The sequence below is a fragment of the Anomaloglossus baeobatrachus genome, chromosome 6 (genome assembly GCF_048569485.1).
Source record: "Anomaloglossus baeobatrachus isolate aAnoBae1 chromosome 6, aAnoBae1.hap1, whole genome shotgun sequence".
Lineage (NCBI taxonomy): Eukaryota > Metazoa > Chordata > Amphibia > Anura > Aromobatidae > Anomaloglossus > Anomaloglossus baeobatrachus.
The window spans coordinates 73418254-73441701 of NC_134358.1; the positions used below are offsets into that span (position 1 = coordinate 73418254).

The 23448-nt window shown below is 48.7% G+C and overlaps 1 protein-coding gene across 1 annotated transcript in view; it reads right to left on the bottom strand.

The window, feature by feature from the left end:
* GRHL2 (grainyhead like transcription factor 2) overlaps positions 1-17832 on the bottom strand; it is a 213684-nt gene extending 195852 nt beyond the window's left edge. The window contains exon 1 of the mRNA XM_075353034.1: positions 17735-17832. Within this exon, the coding sequence (XP_075209149.1) occupies positions 17735-17754 (20 nt within the window). The 5' untranslated portion in view covers positions 17755-17832. The remainder of the gene's footprint in view (positions 1-17734) is intronic.
* Between the last annotated feature and the right edge of the window lie 5616 nt (positions 17833-23448).

Genomic DNA, 23448 nt, shown 5'->3' on the forward strand with positions numbered 1-23448 from the left:
ACACACACACACACACACTGTATATATACAGTATACACAGCACAGGAGGGGCTGGGGGCTACAGTATACACAGCACAGGAGGGGCAGGGGGCTACAGTATATATGTCACGGGCGGGGATGGCGCTGCGCTCACCACACTCGGGTCCAGCGCTGCTGCTGCTCGGTGGCTCGAGCGGTGGGCCGGATCCGGGGACTCGAGCGGCGCTCCTCGCCCGTGAGTGAAAGGGGGGTAGTTTGGGTTTGGGGAGTTAGTCCGTGACGCCACCCACGGTTTGTGGTGAGGTTGGGACACCACCGCTGCTCTGCACGGAGATCCCGGGAGCGATGACAGGGAGCAGCCGAGATGGTTCTTTCCCCTCCGTGGGTAGGGGGTTGGTGGTCCCGGGGCCCGGTGAGGTGTCGGGGAGGCAGGGTTGGCGAAGTGCAGGGTCGCGGGGGGCAGCGCGGTGCCAGATGGCACGGTGGTACTCACTCAGCCAAGAATGGATACAGAGTCTCCAGTAAAACAAACGGCTGGATGGACGGGTCCCGCAGCCGGCTGCTGTGGTTACCCCCGGAAGGTTGGTGGTGGCTGCCTTTCCCTGCACCTGTTGTGTATCTTCGGTCCCGATGGCTTCCCACCGGTAACCCACTCCCCAGCTTGGATAGGTGCCGGAGGAGCCCCTTTTGCCCGCAGGTTCTGGCCCTGGGAATTCTAGCTGTGGCGGTAGCTGTATTTCCCTTTCTCGGTTTGGACGGTTGCCTTCAGTCAGGTCTTTGCTGCTAGGAAACCCCGGAGGTTCCGGTCGCTAACGGATTTGACCAGTTTAACGGTGACTCCAAGCCTGGTCGGGGTCCGTAGGCCCTGCCGGTTTATGCTGGCTTCTCTTCGCTCCCCGGGCATCACCGTCTGCCAACCTTGCTCTTGGTGCCCGAGCCACGTACTCGGACACGGTCAGATCGCTCCTCAACTGTCACTTTCCTCCTTCTCCTTCACTCTCCCTAACTGTTCTGACTTCCTTTCCCGCCTCCAGGACTGTGAACTCCTCAGTGGGTGGGGCCAACCGCCTGGCTCCACCCCACCTGGTGTGGACATCAGCCCCTGGAGGGAGGCAACAAGGATTTGTGTGTGACTGGTGTGCCTATCTCGGGGTGTGGGGTGTGTTGTTGCAGTCCCTGTGACGACCTGGCTTGTCCAGGGCGCCACATATACAGCACAGGAGGGGCTGGGGGCTACAGTATACACAGCCCAGGAGGGGCTGGGGGCTACAGTATACACAGCCCAGGAGGGGCTGGGGGCTACAGTATATACAGCACAGGAGGGGCTGGGGGCTACAGTATATACAGCACAGGAGGGGCTGGGGGCTACAGTATATACAGCACAGGAGGGGCTGGGGGCTACAGTATATACAGCACAGGAGGGGCTGGGGGCTACAGTATATACAGCACAGGAGGGGCTGGGGCTACAGTATATACAGCACAGGAGGGGCTGGGGCTACAGTATATACAGCACAAGAGGGGCTGGGGCTACAGTATATACAGCACAGGAGGGGCTGGGGCTACAGTATATACAGCACAGGAGTGGCTGAGGGCTACAGTATATACAGCACAGGAGTGGCTGAGGGCTACAGTATATACAGCACAGGAGTGGCTGAGGGCTACAGTATATACAGCACAGGAGTGGCTGAGGGCTACAGTATATACAGCACAGGAGTGGCTGAGGGCTACAGTATATACAGCACAGGAGTGGCTGAGGGCTACAGTATATACAGCACAGGAGGGGCTGGGGGCTACAGTATATACAGCACAGGAGGGGCTGGGGGCTACAGTATACACAGCACAGGAGGGGCTGGGGCCTACAGTATATACACAGCACAGGAGGGGCTGGGGGCTACAGTATACACAGCACAGGAGGGGCTGGGGCCTACAGTATATACACAGCACAGGAGGGGCTGGGGGCTACAGTATATACAGCACAGGAGGGGCTGAGGGCATAGACAGTACTTGAGGGGCATACATATTAGGCCTGTTTCAGATGTCAGTGATTCTGGTATGTCTGTGCTAGTTTTTATATGTACCAGAATCACTGACGTATGCAGACCCATCATAATCAATGGGTCTGCACACACGTCAGTGATTTTTCACTGACCGTGTCTCCGTGCGGCGTACATGAGTATCCGTGATTGCCGCACAGAAACATGTCTGGTTTTTTTCTGGCATCACTGATGTCCCAAGGACCACACTATGGTGTGATCCTTGAAACACGTACCAGAAAAAAACATGGACATTTAAAATAAAAAGCTTTTTCAACTCCCCTTCTCCAGCGATGCTGAGTTCGGCAGCTGCTCTCTGCTTCTTCCTGCCCGGCTCATTATAGCACGCATATTCATTTATGCAGCCAGAGCCGACCCGGAAGTAGCTGCAGAGGTGAGAGAGCGGTGGCTGGATGCTGAATCGCGGGACTCTTCAGCACCACGGAGAGCAGGAGCGGGGCAGGTGAGTATATGTCCATGTGCATTGCAATCACAGAGTACGGATCACGTATCATGGATTGCACATGGACAACCACTGTGTGCCATGAATCACGGAGTATGAAGGGACATATGCGTGTTTAACACGTCAGTGAAGAACGTCTGTGTTTTTCACTGAGGGGCATACATGTTACTAAGGGATACACACATTACTGGGGGAAATACACTTTACTGTGGGGCATATAAATAACTGGTAGCATAGATATTACTAAGGGGCATATAGCTCTGGTGTTGGGGCTTATACAGCTCTGGGGGCACATACAGCTCTGATGGGGGGCTGGGGGCACACAGATGTGGTGGGGGGGGTGGCTGGAGGCATATAGCTCTGGTGAGGAGAGGGCTGGGGCATACAGATCTGGTGAGGGGGGCTGGGATGCATCTGGTGGGAGGGGGCTGGAGGCATACAGAGCTGGGGGGCATATAGATCTGGTGGGGGGGCTGGGGGGCATACAAATCTGTTGTGGGGGCTAAGGGGCATACAAATCTGGTGTTGGGGCTGGGGGTATACAAATCTGGTGTGGGGGTTGGGGGGCATACAGATCTGGTGAGGAGAGGGCTGGGGCATACAGATCTGGTGAGGGGGGCTGGGATGCATCTGGTGGGAGGGGGCTGGAGGCATACAGAGCTGGGGGGCATATAGATCTGGTGGGGGGGCTGGGGGGCATACAAATCTGTTGTGGGGGCTAAGGGGCATACAAATCTGGTGTTGGGGCTGGGGGTATACAAATCTGGTGTGGGGGTTGGGGGGCATACAGATCTGGTGAGGGGGGTGGCTGGAGGCATATAGCTCTGGTGAGGAGAGGGCTGGGGCATACAGATCTGGTGAGAGGGGGCTGGGGGATACAGAGCTGGGGGGCATATAGATCTGGTGGGGTGGCTGGGGGTATACAAATCTGGTGTGGGGGCTGGGGGGCATACAAATATGGTGAGGGGGGTGGCTGGAGGCATATAGCTCTGGTGAGGAGAGGGCTGCTGGGGCATACAGATCTGGTGGGGGGGGCTGGGGGATACATATCTGGTGGGAGGGGGCTGGAGGCATACAGAGCTGGGGGGTGCTGGGGGGTATATAGATCTGGTGAGGAGGGGGTTGAGGCATACAGCTTTGGGTAGGTGGGGGGGGGTCACATACAGTGTTCCTTGGTGTTCAGCTCCTCTTCCTGCAGTCTTTTTATCTGTGGACAGAGCTCAGCATGTTGCTTGGTAGCTCCGCCCACAGATGCACTTCCCTACACAAACAGCCCAGCAGTGAGCAGTGAGTGCACGCTGAGCTGCAAGTGCCGATTTTAAAGTGCCGGTGTGTCGCCCTGGGCAAGCCAGGGGACACAGGTCACAACACCACCACACCCCACACTCCAGGTAGGCACATCACAGCTAACCAGAAATCCTTGTTGCCTTCCTCCAGAGGCTGATGATTCACACCAGGGGGTGGGCCAGGCGGTTGGCTCCGCCCACCAAGGAGATCACAGCTCTGGAGGCAGGAAGAAACCAGGCAAATAAGCCCAGGCAGGGCAAGAGTAAACAGCAAGTGAAAGTGAGGAAAGTAGAAAAGTGGAAAAGGAGGAAAGCAAGTGAGGTGACAAGAAGGAAGGAAAGCCTGAAGGGTCCAGCTTTGTGTAGGGCCAGATCAGCAAGGTCAGCGACGGCGGTGACTGTCCGGAGTGGGACCGTTTGGAAGTTCCTGGAAGGACCCCGTTGGCTGTGTGCCCGGTGGTCTGGAGCAGTGTTCCGAAGGACAGTCAGCACCAGGGCAGGGGCCTCTCGGCAAGGCTAGGAGTCGCCAAATTTGCCGAATCCGTCAGTGAAGGGGACGTAGATCGACCAACAACCAAGTCCCGATTGACGGCAACAGCCCAACCTGAAGCAGAGAGACACCGCCACCGCCAAGGCACCAGTTTCTCAGGGCCAGCGCCTGCGGGCAAAGTGTAGAGCTCCTCCGGCCCAGATTGTAGTCGGGGAGCGGGTAACCGGAGGGAATCCACCGCTACCATCAGTCAAACATAGGTGCAAGGAAGAGGGACATCACCGTCAACTACCGGGAGTGCAGGTGCAGCCGTCTGTGGGACCGTCCTACCAGCCGTTTGGTTTACCATACAAACTGTGTCCAAGTCTCAGGCTGAGTGAGTACCACAGTGCCGCAAGGCACAGCGCTGCCCCCGCGTCCCTGCGCCCACCAGGCCCCGCACCTCCTTCTCCACCACCGGGCCCCGGGATCACCAACCCCTACCCACGGAGGGGCAACACAACACCTGGCTGCTCCGCATCACCATCCCCGGGACCCTCTAATTGAGCAGCGGTGGTGAAATCACCACAACCGTGGGTGGCGTCACGAACTATAACAATTCCCCCACACCCAACCACAACCAACCCCTTTCACTCACGGGCGAGGAGTGTCGCTCGAGAAACCCTGGGATCCGGCCCACAGCTCGAGCCACCACTGAGCAGCTGCCGGACCCGAGCAGAGGGGGTGAGCGCGGTGTGCTGACACCCTCCTCCCCGCCCGCGACACCGGCAGCCAGAGTGCTTCTGCCGCCCACCCATAACAACGGCAGCACAGAGCCAGAGCAGTGAAGCAGCGCTCGGCTCTGCTCTGCTCATGTGCATTAGGAGGGGGAGAAAGTCACGGGGAGAGTGCGGGTGGGCGGAGCCACGGGACAAAAGCCTCACGATCGTGACACCGGGACACCCGCTGAAATCCGGGACGGTTGGGAGGTATGATATACACAGTACAATTGTTAATATGATCGTTCTTTGCCCATACTCTAACATCTTAAGACTGCTTTACACGCTGCAATTTCCCATCGTTTGTGCGGCACGGGAAATTTCTTGCCCGTGTCGCACGAAGTCGGAACCCCCCCCCCCCGTTACACATACTTACCTTCCAAACGACCTCGCTGTGGGCGGCGAACATCCACTTCCTGAAGGGGGAGGGACGTTTGGCGTAACAGCGACGTCACACAGCGGCCGGCCAATAGAAGCGGAGGGGCGGAGATGAGCGGGATATAACATCCCACCCACCTCCTTCCTTCCGCATTGCCGGCGGGACACAGGTAGGCTGCAGTTCATCGTTCCCGGGGTCTCACACGGAGCGATGTGTGCTGCCTTGGGAACAATGAACAACCGGCGCGCAGAAGGACGTTCGATTTTTAAAAAATGAGCGACGTGTCAAACATCAACGATAAGGTGAGTATTTTTGCACAATCACACTCGCTCGTAGATGTCACACGCTACGATATGTCAAACGATGCCGGATGTGCGTCACTACCGACGTGACCCCGACGACATATCGTAGCGTGTAACGTGCCCTTTATACGACAACACATCTTCCCCTTACACAGGGTGATGAGCTGCCGATAATGAAGATTAAAAATCCTGGCACACTACGAATGAGAGTTTTGTTTGTCTTTCGGGTGTTTACCGGCCTATTTAGATGGGCTGACAATCGGGAACGAGCATTCCTCCAAACTCTCTGTAGCCAACTATTGGCTCCTCTGAATGGACCATTTAGCTATTGTTTGATCAACCAAATTCATCATTTTATGGCGACCTGCCTTTATAAATAGAAAAACAATATAAGAAATACAAATAGCGCCTGTGGTCAGAACACTGTTTGGTTTGCACACTCGTAACGACCACGTCATCACAGCTTTTCCATGAACTTTTCTCTGAAATTCTCAACTCTGTAAAAATAAATAAAGCATTTGCCGTCTTCATGGCTAATTTCTTCCATTTATAGTCACTTAATGTCAGTTCTAGTACATAGACCCATTAATAAACAGGATCCATAACCTGCTCTGAGCCTCAAGTGCCCATATAACCACCCAAATACCGATCTTACGCCATCGTCTGCTCTCAAGCTGAATCACCACTCGGATTTATCTGAACCGAGACAATACGATTCCCCGTGCGCCAAGACTCATTCTAGATTCAGATTACAAATCTCAGCATTGACTTACACAAACACTGAGATATCTTGTTCAGGAACAGGTGTCCTGCTCAACATGAGGCAAGGGATCATGAGAAACCGATCACAGGAACACAGCGGTGTTAATCTGCTCTCCTGGCTACACCGAGCAGGCGGGCTAATCATATGGATGATGATATGTCATTCATCTCACCGTGAAAGCTCATGAATGACTGCTTACTTGCATTAAAAATGGCAGAATTGGGATAATCTGGAAGGTAAAAATTTGGGAGAGTGTCAGGTGAGCAGTTTTGTGTAATAGTACCATGCCACTACACAAAATCTGAGATGTCAATGTGACGCCCTGGACCCCAGGGGTCACAGAATAACATCACATACACACACACCCCCTCCCCTTGTCAGGAACACCCGTCAAACAAAAACCCTTGTTGCCTCCCTCCAGGGTCTGATGTCCATACCAGGTGGGACGGAGCCAGGCGGTTGGGCCCCACCCACCGAGGAGTTCACAGACCTGGAGGCGGGAAAAAGTCAGGTTTAGTTGGAGTTGAAGTAGAAGTTGGAGTGGTGGAGTGGAAGTGGAGACATTGTGTGCCTGGGTCGGAGCCCAGGCACCATCAGCAAGGTCGGCAGACGGTGGTGGCCGTCTGCAGGCGTTAGTGGAAGTCTGCGGAACCATAGGACCGGGGTCGGGTGGTGGCCCGCCGGTACCGAACCGGGGAGTGGATTGAAGCCAAGCACCAAAGCAGGGTACTCAGACCCTGACTAGGCTCGGAAGCCGCCGTAACGGTCAAATTCTCTGATTGAGGTCTGGACCTCAGGGGTTCATTCCCAACCAAGTCCCGTCAGAAGGAAACAGCCCAACCCGTCCGGATAAGAGCCACCGCCACGGCCAGAGATCCAAGGGCCAGCGCCTGCGGGCAAAACGGGCTCTCCCGACACGTACAAGCTGGGGAGCGGACCACCCGTGGGAATCCATAGGGGTCAAACACTTACACACAGGTGCAGGGAAAGGCAGCCACCATCAACCCGTCCGGGGAGAGTGAAAACACCGCAGCCGACTGCGGGCCCCATCCATCCAGCCGTTTGGTTTACCAGAGACTCTGTTATTGACTACCTGAGTGAGTACACCAGTGCCATCCGGCACAGTGCTGCACCGTAACGCTGCCCCGCTTCCACGCTGCCTCCCCGCATCAGCACCTGCACCTATCCCCTACCCACTAAACCCCCAACCGGGGCCCAGGGACCAACAGCCCCTACCCACGGAGGGGCCAACACCTCAGCTGCTCCCCGCCATCGCTCCCGGGAAACCCCGTCACCAGCAGCGGTGGTGCACACCATCACCACAACCCCGTGGGTGGCGTCACAACCGACATCCCACCATCAAACCTCCCCCTTTTCACTCGTGGGCGAGGAGGCGCTGCTCGAGCCCCGGGTCCGGCCCCGTGCTCGAGCCACCGAGGAGCAGAAGCACCGGACCCGAGCGCCAGAGATTTCCCAGGCGAGCGGCGTTCCCAAAACCCCTCCGCCTGCGACATCATTATCTGCAAATGAGAGAAGTATGATGTAGGCAAAGAGACCCTGAATCCAATACTGTCTCACTTATACTGGCTGCAGCCTTTTTGACACACTCAGAATTTTTAGATTTAGCCATATAGCTAGCTGTCACGGGTGTTTCACAGGTGACAGATAGTCATGTGGTTTCTGGCCATAGAAGGTCGCAGCGTCTGGCTGTACAGAATGCTCACTGATATTCCTTTGTTCCCTGCTGTCGGTGTTCATTGGTATAGGTGGCTTTCCTGCTGGATTCATCTCTCCCCCTTTTGGACCCAGCAGGAGCTCGACTTCCACCCAGCTGTTGATTATCAGTATTCCTTTGGTGTTTAAATACCCCTTCCTTCCTTGGACTGGTGCTGGTGATATTTTTCAGTTACATCAAGCTTAGGTTGCAAGCAGGTGGCTTATACTCCTCTGTGGTATCATTGCTGAAAACTCTGCTGAACTACCAGAGTCATCTAATGATAAAGTAGTTCATGCTTATCCCCCTTGTGTCTTCTATAGTTGTTTAGTGGGGTTGTGGAGTTGATAAAGAGCTCATCCCACACGTTCCCTATTTAGGGCCCAGCACTAGGGATACCTAGGGTCAGGTATCTTGCTCGGCGCATAGGTGCAAAACTTATCTAGGGTGGTGAGGGACTCCAGGGATCAGCAGTAGGTTCGGTCAGGGGTCACCATCTTCCCTTTCCCTAGACGCAGGGTTTCCCTTCCCTTTTGCCATGCCATTGTTACTTCCCCGTACCTAGCGTGACAGGTATCTAACAAAGTGTTGGCTGTGGAACCCCATTATCCAACTAATTTCATGTCATAGTCAATAAAGTCCATGAAGCTGAGTTATATGGAGCCAATTGGTGGGATACTCATGTAGGAGACCAACATTGGAATTTCCTGCACTTAAAAAGTGCACTATTTTTTTTATTTTTTTTTAGCTTAACACCGAGTACCTCCTCTAATTCATGCAATTCCGGAAGTTTTTCTCTTCTTCTACGCCCCTCCAGTCCAAAGTTTTGCCCACCAGAAAAATGCATATTTTCCCTTCAACCAACCAGGCGTATATCCCATAAATTCTAGGTGGGTGTGGCCATGTGATTGCCCAGCCTCAGAGGAGAAAAAGCAAATGCCCAGAGAAAAGTTCAGTGGTGCACACCTGGCTGGCTGTAGGGAAAGACTGAATCTTTATTTAAGGGGGAATGATTTTGGAACAGAGGGGAAAAAGAAAGACTGCTCCAGAATCGGCAAAGTGGCGCCAATTGAAGAAGGTACTGAGACGAATAAAGAAAACTCAAGTGAAAGGCCCTATTTAAATTTCGCGTTTTCCTAAGGGCTCGTTCAGACAAGCGGATATTCATTCCACCTGCACCACGGAATGCAGATGGAGAGCACACAGAATCACTATAGCCAGACTGATGACTTTCTATACAGACTGAAGGTCCATGCAGCATGCAGAATTAGGGTTCATTTTATGAACCAAAATATTACGTGTAATGAAATACACCCATACCTGTCTGCAATTCAGACAACAACATGCTGTTACAATGTGACTGTACGATAGCAAGTCAAAGGGGCTCCTATACTGTCTCTCACGTTAGGGGACCATAGGCTATCCCTTACCTCAGGATTACCCCTGAAGGTGAATACACCGGAGTCCCATACCTTGCTATTTTCCTGACCAGATGTAATCTATTACCCGTCTGCCAAAGCCCCAGGGAAGGAAGGGGCAGGAGTGTGATTTAACACAGATTAGGACAGACAGGTGAAAACCAAAACTCAGACACACTGCAAACTCAGAAGAACAAACAGTAAGAGCCTAAGGAGAAAAGCAAGAACAGGAAGGCAGCAACAAAAAGTCAAAGGTTAACACCGCAACCGCTCACAGAAATAATGCACAACAACCACCAGTAAGTTTGGATCACAACTCCTCACCAGACCAGTTTAGATAAGCTATAGCTGGTATTAATGGAATAGTTCAGCCAGCATATATAGGAAGGGAGCGAATGTGACTTGCTCCCCCACAGCATTTGATCCAGTAGAGATTAACTTTTGCTAGCCTGTCTAAGTCTGTGAGTGGACATCTGCGTCTCCCTGCGCTGATTATAGACATCAAGAGAAATTAGCAGGCAGAGTGCCAGAATCTGTAGTTTCCACAGATCATGACAGTTGGCGATACCTACAAAAATCTCCTTGTGATAGCTGCACAAAGATCCAGTCATATCTGCAAATTTCAGATGAACCTTTTTCTTTTTTTACTATGACTGCCTGAACTTACCCCAGGATAGCCATTCTCTTCTGCTGATAGCCATCTTCCCCCATAGACATGTACAGTATACTTGGTTGAAGCTTCGGGTGTTTTAAATGAGTAGAAGAGAGTAGGCCCTGGGACAGCATAAGGCAATGGCAATTCAATATTTCCCCTAATAGAGAAAAAAAAAAGAGGCCCCCCTATATATTCAGCAGGTCTGGACTAATATAGTTCATTGTGTATGGGGGAATTTGGTGGCCAGTGATTTATTTGCTGGCTAATTTTCATGACTATGGAATGATGTACACGGGCCTAGGACTTGCAATGATCCTTAGCACTCCTGTTCTTTATGTACTGTTATACAGCAATGCTTCTAGGGGAGAGTCACCTGAATAGCTAGAAAATGGCCAAACTTAATAATGAATGATGGGAAACACTTTATCCATAGTGGCCACTGTGGGTAGAGATTAGGGTTTTCCAGATGTTTTTGCTTAGTTCTTTATTTGTGACTTAGGCTATGTGTCCACGGTAGAATGTACCTGCGGATTTTTCTGCCTGAAAATCCGCGACTTTCGCGGCAAATCCGCACCCGCGGATTTGCCGCGGATTTGCCGCGGATCTTGATGCGGATTTTTTTTTTTTTTTTTTTTCCCATTCAAAACCAAAAATCCGCACCAAATCTGCACCAAACAATTGACATGCTGCAGATTTTTCCGGATCAAAATCCGCGGCAAATCCGCAGCGGAAAAATCCGCAGCATGGACACAGCATTTCCAAAATGCCATTGAAATGGCTTGGAAGTGCCGCTGCTGCAGATTTTCGGGAAATCCGCGGCAAAATCCGCGCAAAATCCGCGCAAAATCCGCAGCGTGGGCACATAGCCTTATAGTAAAAATTGCAAAATCTGTCACAAATCTGCTCCTGGTGCCCCCCGGTATGATTCAATTTAAAACAGAACTTTTTATGCATTTTTGTGATTTTTTTTCTTCTAAAAAATATAAAATTTGAGCTTTGAGGTTGAAAAAAAAAGTTAGAAAATCAAACTATTTTTCACTTTGCGCGAAAATTAGGAATCAGGTGTATAATTTTTATGAATTTGGAGCAAAAAAAAGGTCAGTGACAGTGACACAAGACAAAAACGTGATGAATCAGGGCCTAGGTGTCCTGCTTTCTGCCTTCGGAGCCTTTTAACAAATAGACAAGTCTTTACAGCAGATAGTCGCCATTGTGATCAGCCTTTTGCCCACTTTTTTTCAAAAAGTCAAAGGGGATGAAATCCAATACGTAATGGTCGGTTTAAACCAAATTGTCCTATGAGAACACAATAACTGAGGTTTAAAAGCCACCCATAGCCAGTAGATCAATAATGGTGGATCAAGTGGTTTTCAACAAGATAAACCAGTGATTTTCTTGGTTTGAAGTCTGTCATGGGTCATCTGTCTCCCATTAATGTTGAAGGCTTTTTTTCTTGCCAAGTTCATTTGACCTCCTCTGCCCATCCTTAATGGCTTAAATGCAGAGCTAAATATGCATATTACTGTGGGTATCATCTTGCGAAGGTTCCGCCTTAATGCTTTGGTAGGCCGTGTGAATGTACGGTAATAGGGCAGGCCTACCCACCTGGTACTCACCACTATAAAGGAAACCATTACGTTGGACGATGCCAACAGCCTGATATGAATGGAGGTCCTAGACAGATGATGTCCATAAGGCCTTGGTTCCACTTACGTTTTGCATGGATGAGTGGAATCTGATAAAACATCGGATTGCACTCGCACCAGTGCAAAACTATGGAGCAGTGTCCATCTGCGATTGATTTCTCATGCCATATCGGCCTGAGAAATGAATCTTAGCATGCTGTGTTTGGCAGCGATTCTCAGCTCACACACCCCCATCAAAGTCTATGGGAGCGTGTGAAACATGGCACTGCACTCGCATGTCATCCGACCACAGTGTGATATTCGCAGAGACAGGCCGGGGAGGAGATGGGGAGAAAATGCTCCTTCCTTCTTTGCAGCTGTGATCCGATCGCAAGATCGCATCACCGTTGCATGACCCTCGGCTGATGCTTGCAGCAGAGGGTCATTAGCATATCACTTCCAATGCTCTCGCATCGGAAGCTATACGCAAGTGGAACCGTGCCCTAAAGATTCAGCCTAATTGACCATAATTGATGTTAAGCTGGGTTTACACACTGCAACATCTCAAACGACATCGCTGTAACGTCACCGGTTTTGTGACGCAATAGCGATGTTGTTTGCGATGTTGCAGTGTGTGAAACTTATCAGCGACCCGGCCCCTGCTGTGAAGTTGTAATCGTTACAAATCGTTCAGGACCATTCCTAGGTCCTTTGTTTCCCGCTGTGCAGCATGAAGTTTCAGTGTGTGAAGACTTTGCAGAGACTTTGTTAGCAACTTCCCTTTACAAAAGGCTGCTTATCAACGTCCCCAACAACCAGCTAGGTCGCTCTGCAGGTCCGGATCGCTGTTGAGTTGTTGGCCAGGTTTGCCTGTTTGACAGCTCACCAGCGACTTAGAGACTTAGGGAGGTCGCTGTTACGTCACAAAACCGGTGACGTTACAGCGATGTCCTTTGCGATGTTGCAGTGTGTAAACCCAGCTTTACAGGTTGGCAGTCCTTTTGTTCTCTAAGAGATAAGCCACAGTCAGAGGATACTGAAAGCAACTCCCTCAATGGTAGAGACGCCTGAGATGGTTGCTGGCCAAATGATCATCTGAACCGGCATTCTCTCGCCAGATATCCAACATGTACGAAGAGGTTTAGAAAGGAGAGTGACTACAAGAGTTTGTCCTGTGACGCCCTGGCAAAGCCAGGTAGTCACACATCGGCCCCCGCATAACACCATCCCTCACCTAGGTTACATACAGCCGACCTGAAACCCTAGTCACCCCCCTTTAGGGCAAGACAGGCACACCAGTGGGCGGGACCAGGCGGTTAGGGAATGCCCATCTAGGGGTCTAGACAGCCCGGGGCGGGAAAACAAACAGAGTAGATTAGCTTTGAGTTCAAGTTGAGAGGAGTGTGGGCTGGAGCTAGGTGTAGCTCCAGCAGAGTAAGTTCAAGTTGAACGGTGCCAGGGTCGGACCCCTGGTACCTTGGCTAAGTGGCAGACGGTGGTCTCCGTCAGCAAGAGACGAGAAGACGGCTCGGCAGATCCGAGGAGGACCGGAGAAGGGTTGGAGCCCACCGTTACCGACACCGGAGACCCGACCGGAAACCGTGCACAGAGGGGGTACTCGGACCCTGAAGCCAGGACCGAAACCAGCGGCCTAGCTAATTAACCGATTGAGGGCAGGATTACAGGTCCTGTCCCAACCAAAGTCCCAAAAGCAGACAACCACCCAGAGAGAGGGATAGGGCAACCGCCAGGGCCCATAGATCCCACGGGTCAGTGTCAGCGGGCACGGCTCCTTAGGCACACAGAAAGCCAGGAGCGGACTCCTGAGTTCCAAACCAGGCAGCCCACAATACACAAAACAGTGCAGTGGAAAGGACAGCGACCTTCCCGGGTGGGAGGACCAGAGTACAACCGGCCGCGGCGGCAGGCCACTAGCACCTTGATTTACCAAAAGACTTGTGTGATTCATTGTGAGTAACCAACTATCCCCTGGTGCATCTGGGTGTGCAAGCCCCTGCCATCGCCATACCCTGCACAGAGACACTGGGCCCTGGGGCAACCATCCCTACCCACGGAGGGGTTAACATCCGGCTGCCATTACATCTCCTCCGTGTATCTCAGAACAGCAGCGGTGGTGTCCCACTTCACCACACACTGTAGGATGTCTGTGACGCCACCCACAATCAATCCCGTACAAACACGTCCCCCTTTTATTCGGAGTGTCCGCGCGACCCCCGGGTCCGGGGAACCCTTTGAGCCGTACCGTAGGCCCCGGATCCGAGCAGCGCCGGCTGCTGGCATGGGGGCGGCACAGTCCCTCTCTATGGAAAAACCTCAACACATTCATTCGTTACACGAACAACCCAATGATTTATGTGTGCTCTGTGTAATGCTTATGCATCCTGTGAGGAGACCGTAAAATAATTGAACTCAAGGACTGCCTCATGTCACAATTTGGTAATTTTTTAGAGCCTCCTCATTGTATATATATATATATATATATATATATATATATATATAAAAAAAAAACAACTGATTTATTGTAAAACTCATGGAATCGGATGCATTTTAAAGCATGCAAAAAACGGAGCCCATTAACAGCTCACCAGTTCAAGGGAATACAGGTGCGGTGTTTGGATATCCAGGGCCAGTTACCAGGAGATATAGAACTGGACAAATACGGAAAACTTCAGGAGCCGCAAATAGTTGGTTGAATTTTAAAAGCATAGCTTTAATGTTGTGCATTAAAACATTTAGACTAAAAAACTCCATTTACATGTTTCGAGCAAAGGGAGACATGCTCTTAGCCATTATTAATTTAATTTAATTTAAAACAGATCACATTTTTTTTAATGACGCGGGGGAGGGTCAGGAGATGATGTAACTTAAAGGACATTAACAATGCAAAATAATCGAGAATGAGCGATATTAAACATGCTCATTTCATGATTACCTTGCCATATAACCAGGCTGCCAATCATAAGGGTTTTGCTCGTTCATCGGGTATAATGAGGCTTTATGCCGCACACAAGATAATCGTTCTTGGCGGGAACCTGTCAGCAGGTTTGGCGACTATAAGCTGCGGCCACCACCAGTGGGCTCTTATATATAGCATTCTAACATGCCGTATATAAGAGCCCAGGCCGCTGTGTAGAACGTAAAAATCACTTTATAATACTTACCTAAATGGTTGCTGTGGTGGAGTTTGGTCATATGGGCGTCTCCATTCTCCGGTGCCGGCGCCTCCTCTTTTGGCCATCTTCGTCCTCCTTCTGAAGCCTGTATGCATGACGCGTCCTACGTCATACACCTTCGCCGATCCCGCGCAGGTGCACTACAATACTTTGGTCTACCCTGCTCAGGGGCAGATCAAAGTGCGCCTACACAGTACCTCAATGCCGGCGAGTGTGGATGACGTAGGACGTATCATGCACCCTGGCTTCAGAAGAAAGACAACAAAGATGTCTGAAAGAGAAGGCGCCGGACCCAAGAACGGAGACGCATATATGACCCAACTTCACAGTAGCAACTGTTTAGATGAGCATTAAAGTGATTTTTACGTTCTACACAGCGGCCTGGGCTCTTATATACAGCATGTTAGAATGCTATATACAAGAGCCCAATGGTGGTGGCCGCAGCTTATAGGCCCCAAATCTGGTGACAGGTTCCCTTTAAATTGGAAGCCCCAATAGGGACAGTGATGATGACATCTGTAAAGCGCTGCAGAATAGGTTAGCGCTATATAAAAATAAAGATTGTTTTTTAGCTATTGGACTACAAAGGGCCCATTTACTGTTCTTGCACGAGGGCCCTTTTCTACCTTTGTCCACCAGTGGGACCCTTACGTTTGCATCTGTCTCCCGTAAACTAAAATGTCATGAAAAATGAATCAATTTTTCATCCGTTTCTTTAAAGGATGAAAACGCGCAGAAGATTGCTTATTTTTTTGCATCCATGAATAGGCACAGACCAAAACTAATATATGCATAAAGTATGTCACACGTAGGCCCATTAGACGCACATATTTCCCAAATCCCATTATATTCTATATAAATACACAAGACGTACAAATATTTTTTTCTTACAGTATAAATGGATACTTCAAGTTCATCATGAAAACGTGGTGTGAAACCGGGTACATTCTTGGGAACCCGATTAGGAAGACCCTACACTCAACTCATGATCTGGGAACGCTTTTAGCAAAAAACGTTAAAAGAGGACAACCCCTTGAAGGGAAATTGTGCAACGGACGATCCCATGGAATAAATCAAATGCAAATATTTTATTCACGAACAGGATAAAATCTTTGCTGCTTTATCTCTCCTCTGTGTCATGCCTGAGAGGTTGACGTACAACTTGTCTCAGCTTGCTACAAGGAGCCGCAGCATATCAGAAGTCCTATGTTGATGCCTGAAGCATTTTATAGCTGCGATGGGTGGACCCGTTATTGCAAATTACAATCCCTGGATTAAGTCCAATTGTATTTCTGGAGAAACCGTCTTCACCTCTATTTACAGAGTTAAGAAACTTTCAAAGACTTATTTGTGATGGTTATCTGATCGTCGGCAAGGGACTTTAAAACCAGTAATAATGTCCATTCAATGCCTCTATGTTCATTGGTCACTCCTGGGCCAAAAACAATGGGGCATGAAAGAACAATCCTAGTAGGATGAAAGACAAGACTCAATGTCCCAACTTGTCTCAGAGACATCAGTCTATCTGCCTGGGGCAAACAATGATTAATACAAATCTTCTCAACCTACCCAAGGATGGACGACAAGGCCACCCTCCATACAGATCCTATATCAAACAATATATCTTTTGGCACAGATGTCAATGGAGTAGAACTGGCAGGGACATCCTACATGGTACCACCACATGTCATGCTAGACCAGAATTAGGTCACCAGTAGCTCTCCAGCTGTTGTGGTACTAAAGAACGTAAGATGCCATGACGAGACATCCTGAAAAGCCACCCGTCTTGTGGTCTGGTATTACATAACATATGGCACAATCGTAGACACTCATGCATCTACTGACTGGATGGATCAAAAATGATCAGACAAGGAGAGATCCAAAATACATGCTAAAGTATCTTTACTGAAAGAATAATGGATGCTTGGAACGGATTACTCAAAGAAAAGTCAAAAACATGCCACAGATTATTAGCAAAGATGCATCTCTCGGGTCTCTTCCTGCTGTCAATCTATGAGTCTATGTTGCAAGAATGGTACACAGATGTAAGAATGGAAAAAAGGAATAAAAAAAAAGTGATAAAAACATTTCTAAAATGTAAATAAAAAAAGTTGACAAAAAACAAAAAACATTTCCGATATGTAAATTTTTTCTTTAAAATATTTTTGAATATAAAAGGTTAGTTGCGCTCTCCGTACTGTGTACTTTAAAAGTGTTAATTAAAATAGTGTCACCCATAAAAACACATCCCATAGGTCATTACTGACTACAAGGAAGAAAGGGGCAGAACAGCTCGTATGTGCGTCTCCCACCGGAGCCCACGGTCACCGCTCACAATATAGCTGTTAGGGCAGCAGAAGAAAAGTCTTTTGTTACTTCCACACAAAAGCCAATCTCTCTCCCTCTCCCTTCCTGGGCCCTTTCCCAGCTCAGCGGCCTCCATGAAACTCTCCCGGGAAAGAAAAAAAAAAAAAGCAAAAATAAAGTCCTAAAAAGTTGTTTTTTTTCCAAAGCATCATGGTTGCAGATAAGTTTGTGATGATGGGATTACAAGTTAGGGGGTCTGCAGAGCAGCTCTCATCAGATCAATCCACCCGCAAGGGGAAAAGAGGAATGAAAAAAACTTTCCCAGCTTCTCACTGCCACCAGATCCCAAAACCAGTATGATCACTTACTTGTCCGTCTCTTGTGACATGTTTGATCCAATGAACTCTCCCTTTATGTTCTCCCTAGCTCCCTGGTGGAACTGGACTTTCAAGTCTGTGCAGGTAAAGGTGTGTGGAAGGGAAAGAGATGGCAGAACAAGTGCTACTGGTAATTCTTCTTTTTTTTTTTTTTCCTCTCTACCTTCCACCCCTCCCCCCCTCCTTTGACTTTTTTTTTTCTTTCATTCCCAGCCCAGCTAGAAAGGTGAGAGACAGGTAGACTGCTACGCCCCCAGGTCTCTCCTCCCCAATCTCCACCTCTTGTGGAGCAGTCGCACAGGTCAGTGTTGTCCTGTGTCCCTTCCCATGTTTCCCTGCTGGAGGGAAGCATTGTAAGCTGCAGAGGGAAGGGGTTAAATCTATGTACAGGGATGTCATCTGTATACAGATATCACCTGTATACACAGGCGTGCACAGCTTGCAACCAAGAAATCCTATTTTTTTTATAAGAAGAACGTCTACTGGTCGTAAGGTGTCTACATCGTGAGCATACAGCAGGAAGGAGAGGAAAGAATGTGCATTGTTTATAATTAACCCATTATTGCACGCGTGCAAACAGACTGCCTCTGCACTTGTGGTGCAGGAGTCTCGCTGCCCAGACATGGAGGTATTAACCCAGATAGTGGCATTTTGCCCAGACGTGGAGGTTTTTTACCCAGAGAGTGGCATTTTAAGTTAGGTTCCCGATATACAGAGATTACCTCACCAATGGTTACCGGGTTCACATGCATTGGCCAATACATAAGCTAAATATCTCTTTTTTTCAAATATTCCTATAACAGTAATGAAATGCCAGAGTTCACTTATTCATTGTTAGCTTTGTAGTGTGCAGCTGTACGTTTCGTAGTTATAATGTGTTTTTCAGCTAGCACTTGTTCACACCTATTGGATGTGTAGGTCAGTCTTTTTATATATTTGATCTGCACTTGCTGTTGTCCTGAAACACAGGATAGCCCCCCTCCCCAAAAAAACAAAAAAAAACAAAAAACATCTTTGGGTATGAATTCCTTGGAGCAGATTTGCTAATGCTGTCCAATATTGAGACAGTGGCTCGTGATGGATAACACATTTTGCACATGTTTAGTTACTTTTGTCTAACACCCCACATACACATTATATAGCTGTCGATCATTTGACCAGTATCCATATCTTTGGTGATAGCTGATCAGAAGGAGAAAATAATGATCGGTAGTGCAAAATTAAACATGCCGGATCCTTATCTCATGCCCATCGAGCGTCCCATGTACATTAGTCTGTTGGCTGAACCGCTGGCTTGGCTGACATTAGTCTAATATGTATGGGGGGGGCTTTACATCAACCATTCGTTATCGTTAAAGATGAGCAGACCCATGTATGTCTGGGTCCACTGGGTTTGGCCTGACTTTAGATAAAAGTTTGTTTCGGGACCAAGACTTGACCTAAAGTTGTTCCCATACCGCATATAAGTCAATGGGGACCCAAACTAATAGGCTCGACTTGAGTAACAAGTATATTGGAAGTCAACGATTGGGCAGTTCGGTTCTCCGACCACATACGGCCAATCATAAACAAAGTGTTTTCGGGGGAGAGAAGGGATTTTTTATTTTTTTGGGTACACAGATCATCCGAAAACATTGTTTTTAACTTTTACCTTCAGTGAGAGCCATTCAGAGGCAGCAAAGGGCTCTCACGGGGCCGAGCGTACCCATGCACCCCGATCGAGTGGTTAGCATAACAACAGTACCCGAGCTCCAACACAGAATTTTAAATAAAAATGTGTTCGGGTTCGAGCCCCAGACACTCAGTCTTCGGTACGATCCTCATCCTTTACATTCAGGTTCGCTCATGTCTAGTTATCTTACCTTATGCCACCTTTTGCTTTTAATTTTAGCATAATATGGCACACTTTATTACATTTTAAGCTATTTTTTCATTTCCTCTAAACCACTTGTAGAATCAAGGGTAAAATTTACCGTATTTTTCGGACTATAAGACGCACTTTTTTCCCCCAAATTTTGGGGGAAAGTGGGGGGGGTGCATCTTATAGTCTGAATGTAGGGCACGGCTGCGGGGAATGAGGGTGCTGCGGTGGAGCGGGTCATCTGTGGCATGAGCAGGCTGCAGCAGCGCCTGCCATGACCACGTGGGCCCACTCATTTAACATGCGCGCCCATCCTCCCACCCATCTCTCAGCACTGAAGCCGACACTGACAGGTGGGCGGGATGATGAGCGGGGCATGCGCGCATAATTAACAGCCGGCCGTGATCACCCCTGGCAACTTTTTTTGATATAAATTAATATGATACATTTGAATAACTATGTATATCCCGTTTTGTCTATGACCTACTTGATAGAGCCTGGAGTGATCATGTGCGGCTGGATTCACTGCTCCCCGCGCATCATTATCAGTGTGGGGTGCAGTGAATCAGTACACTCACTGACAACGATCCCTGCAGCACTGCAATGTCCTCCTGTCTGTGCCGGCCGCGGCTGTGTGGAGACTAGCGGTGCTCACAGCGATGACGTCATCGCTGTTTGCACGTGTCCACACAACCGCAGCCAGCACAGACAGGAGGACATCGCGATGCTTCAGGGATAGTGACCGGCTCCACACACTCCAGCGGCGCTGCTGCTGACACAGCCAGAAGTAGGAGCGATGCTGCAGGGAGTGAGGAAAAGAGAGTATAAACGTTTATTTTTTTTCTTGTGTGCCACAGGATGCGGCCATATAGCAGGATGGGGGTATATAGCAGGATGGGGGTATATAGCAGGATTGGGGTATATAGCAGGATGATGTCATATAACAGGATGATGTCATATAGCAGGATAGGGGTATATAGCAGGATAGGGGTATATAGCAGGATGGGTGTATATAGCAGGATGGGGGTATATAGCAGGATGATGGCATATAGCAGGATGTGGGTATATAGCAGGATGGGAGCACATACCAGGATGGGGGTATATAGCATGATGCGGCCATATGCCAGGATGGGGTATATAGCAGGATGCGGCCATATGCCAGGATGGGGTATATAGCAGGATGCGGCCATATGCCAGGATGGGGTATATAGAAGGATGCGGCCATATACCAGGATGGGGTATATACAGTAGCAGGATGCGGCCATATGCCAGGATGGCAGTATATAGCAGGATGGGAGCACATACCAGGATGGCACTATATAGCAGGATGGGGGCTATGCCAGGATGAGGGACAACTATACAGTACAGACCAAAAGTTTGGACACACCTTCTCATCTCTAGAACAACTGTTAAGAGAGAGACTTTGTGCAGCAGGCCTTCATGGTAAAATAGCTGCTAGGAAACCACTGCTAAGGATAGGCAACAAGCAGAAGAGACTTGTTTGGGCTAAAGAACACAAGGAATGGTAATTAGACCAGTGAAAATCTGTGCTTTGATCTGATGAGTCCAAATTTGAGATCTTTGGATCCAATCACCGTGTCTTTGTAGAAAAGGTGGACTCTACATGGCTGGTTCCCACCGTGAAGCATGGAGGAGGAGGTGTGATGGTGTGGGGGTGCTTTGCTGGTGACACTGTTGGGGATTTATTAAAAATTGAAGGCATACAGAACCAGCATGCCTACCACAGCATCTTGCAGCGACGTGCTATTCCATCCGGTTTGCGTTTAGTTGGACCATCATTTATTTTTCAACAGGACAATGACCCCAAACACACCTCCAGGCTGTGTAAGGGCTATTTGACTAAGAAGGAGAGTGCTGGGGTGCTACGCCAGATGACCTGGTCTCCACAGTCACCAGACCTGAACCCAATCGAGATGGTTTGGGGTGAGCTGGACCGCAGAGTGAAGGCAAAAGGGCCAACAAGTGCTAAGCATCTCTGGTAACTCCTTCAAGACTGTTGGATGACCATTTCTGGTGACTACCTCTTGAAGCTGATCAAGAGAATGCCAAGAGTGTGCAAAGTTGTAATGAAAGCAAAAGGTGGCTACTAGGAAGAACCTAGAATATAAGACATATTTTCAGTTGTTTCACACTTTTTTAATCCTCCGTCACATACAATATCGGTTCTAACGAGTTCACATACAATGTGACTGTCAGGCGCAGGCTAGAAAAAATACCTATAATATCTAATGTTTGCAATTTCAGTGCTCTAAAAGTGATCAGTGACCTTCATAGGGATGTAATAAAAGAGACTACACATAATCAGGTGCAAAAAAACCCCATTTACTTAACATAAAACTAATAACTCTGAAATACAAACATTTCAAAACTCCCGCCAAATAGTCCCCAGTTCGACTCTGTCAAAAAACTCTACAAAGAAAATTTATGGAAACAAACTTAATTTTAAGGCACCTTAAGTACTATTGAACACATATTCAATCAGAATTAGATCCTGAAGTTTCGCCAGAAAAATTACACTTGCAGAGCATGTGATGAATAAAAACATAAAATACCAACCTTATTGAGTGTGACGTGTTCACATACAATGAGCCTGAGAGATTAGCGCAGTTATATCTGTCCTCCTGAAGCTCTGCAATCCAACTGTGGTATGAGGTTTCACAGAGCTGCTAGAGACAGGAGACTACCTGGAGGGAGGGGATTTCCTCACAATCTGGTGAGGAAGGAGAAATGAAAGTAAAAGAGATGTGCCTGTCAGGCCTATTGTATGTGACGGAGGGTTAAGTATTTCATTCCACGAGTTTTAATTCATAGTTTTGATGCCTTCAATGTGAATCTACAATCTTCAGAGTCCTGAAAATAAAGAAAACTCTTTGAATGAGAAGGTGTGTCCAAACTTTTGGTCTGTACTGTATATACAAGGCAGGAGGATCATTACCAGGAGGGGGTACCTTAGTAGAGAATTTGGGGACATTACCCCCATAACAGTGTCAGCAGCAGATCCTCGCCCCATAACAGTGTGTCATGACCACATTTTTTGCTTAAAATTTTATTGTCCTATTTTCCTGCTCTAAAACCAGGGTGCGTCTTATGGTCCGATGCGTCTTATAGTCCGAAAAATACGGTATCACGACTGACAATTTATATGTCATTCTTGAACCAAAAGCCAACTGGAGTAAGTGTCACGTGCCTCTTATTAAATTAGGAGCATATTTTCAGAAAATGTAATCTACAAGCTGGCGTACATTCCAGCTATAATGTACTGCAGTTTTTTGGCATACACTATAATAAATGTCATAAAGTCATATCTCCCATCTGGTAAGATCAAGCCACAAAACACAAAAGTGCAAACGTATTGGCGCACATACCACGGTATAGATCTACATTTTTACATCTTTAAACTACGGGCAGTGTTGGCCTGTATAACCTTCATAGAAAGTGGATGAAATAACAGAAAACCTTTTAGTTCAGGTCGTCATAGAACTTGTGCTTTGTTTGCATAGTCAGCAAAAAAGATGTTTGTTTTTATTTTATGAAATATTTTTCAATATGTTATTCAACTTTTTTTTTTTTTGCTTAGCCCTATTCAGGTGAGGGAAGGTGCCGGCCCAGAGCTGCACTCCTTCGCTAAGGAGTCACTGTGTGGCGATGGGATGCATGATGCTTATTGGTCAGTGTCCGTCACCCCTCTGGTGGTCATTGGCGTTGACAGTAATCCACGCGACACCAGAGTTCGCATAGCCAACCAGAAAGGTTACTTTATCCTTCACACCGTTATGACAGACATGTCCTTCCTTTGCTTCCTTTCTCTCAGTGTGGGGTACTA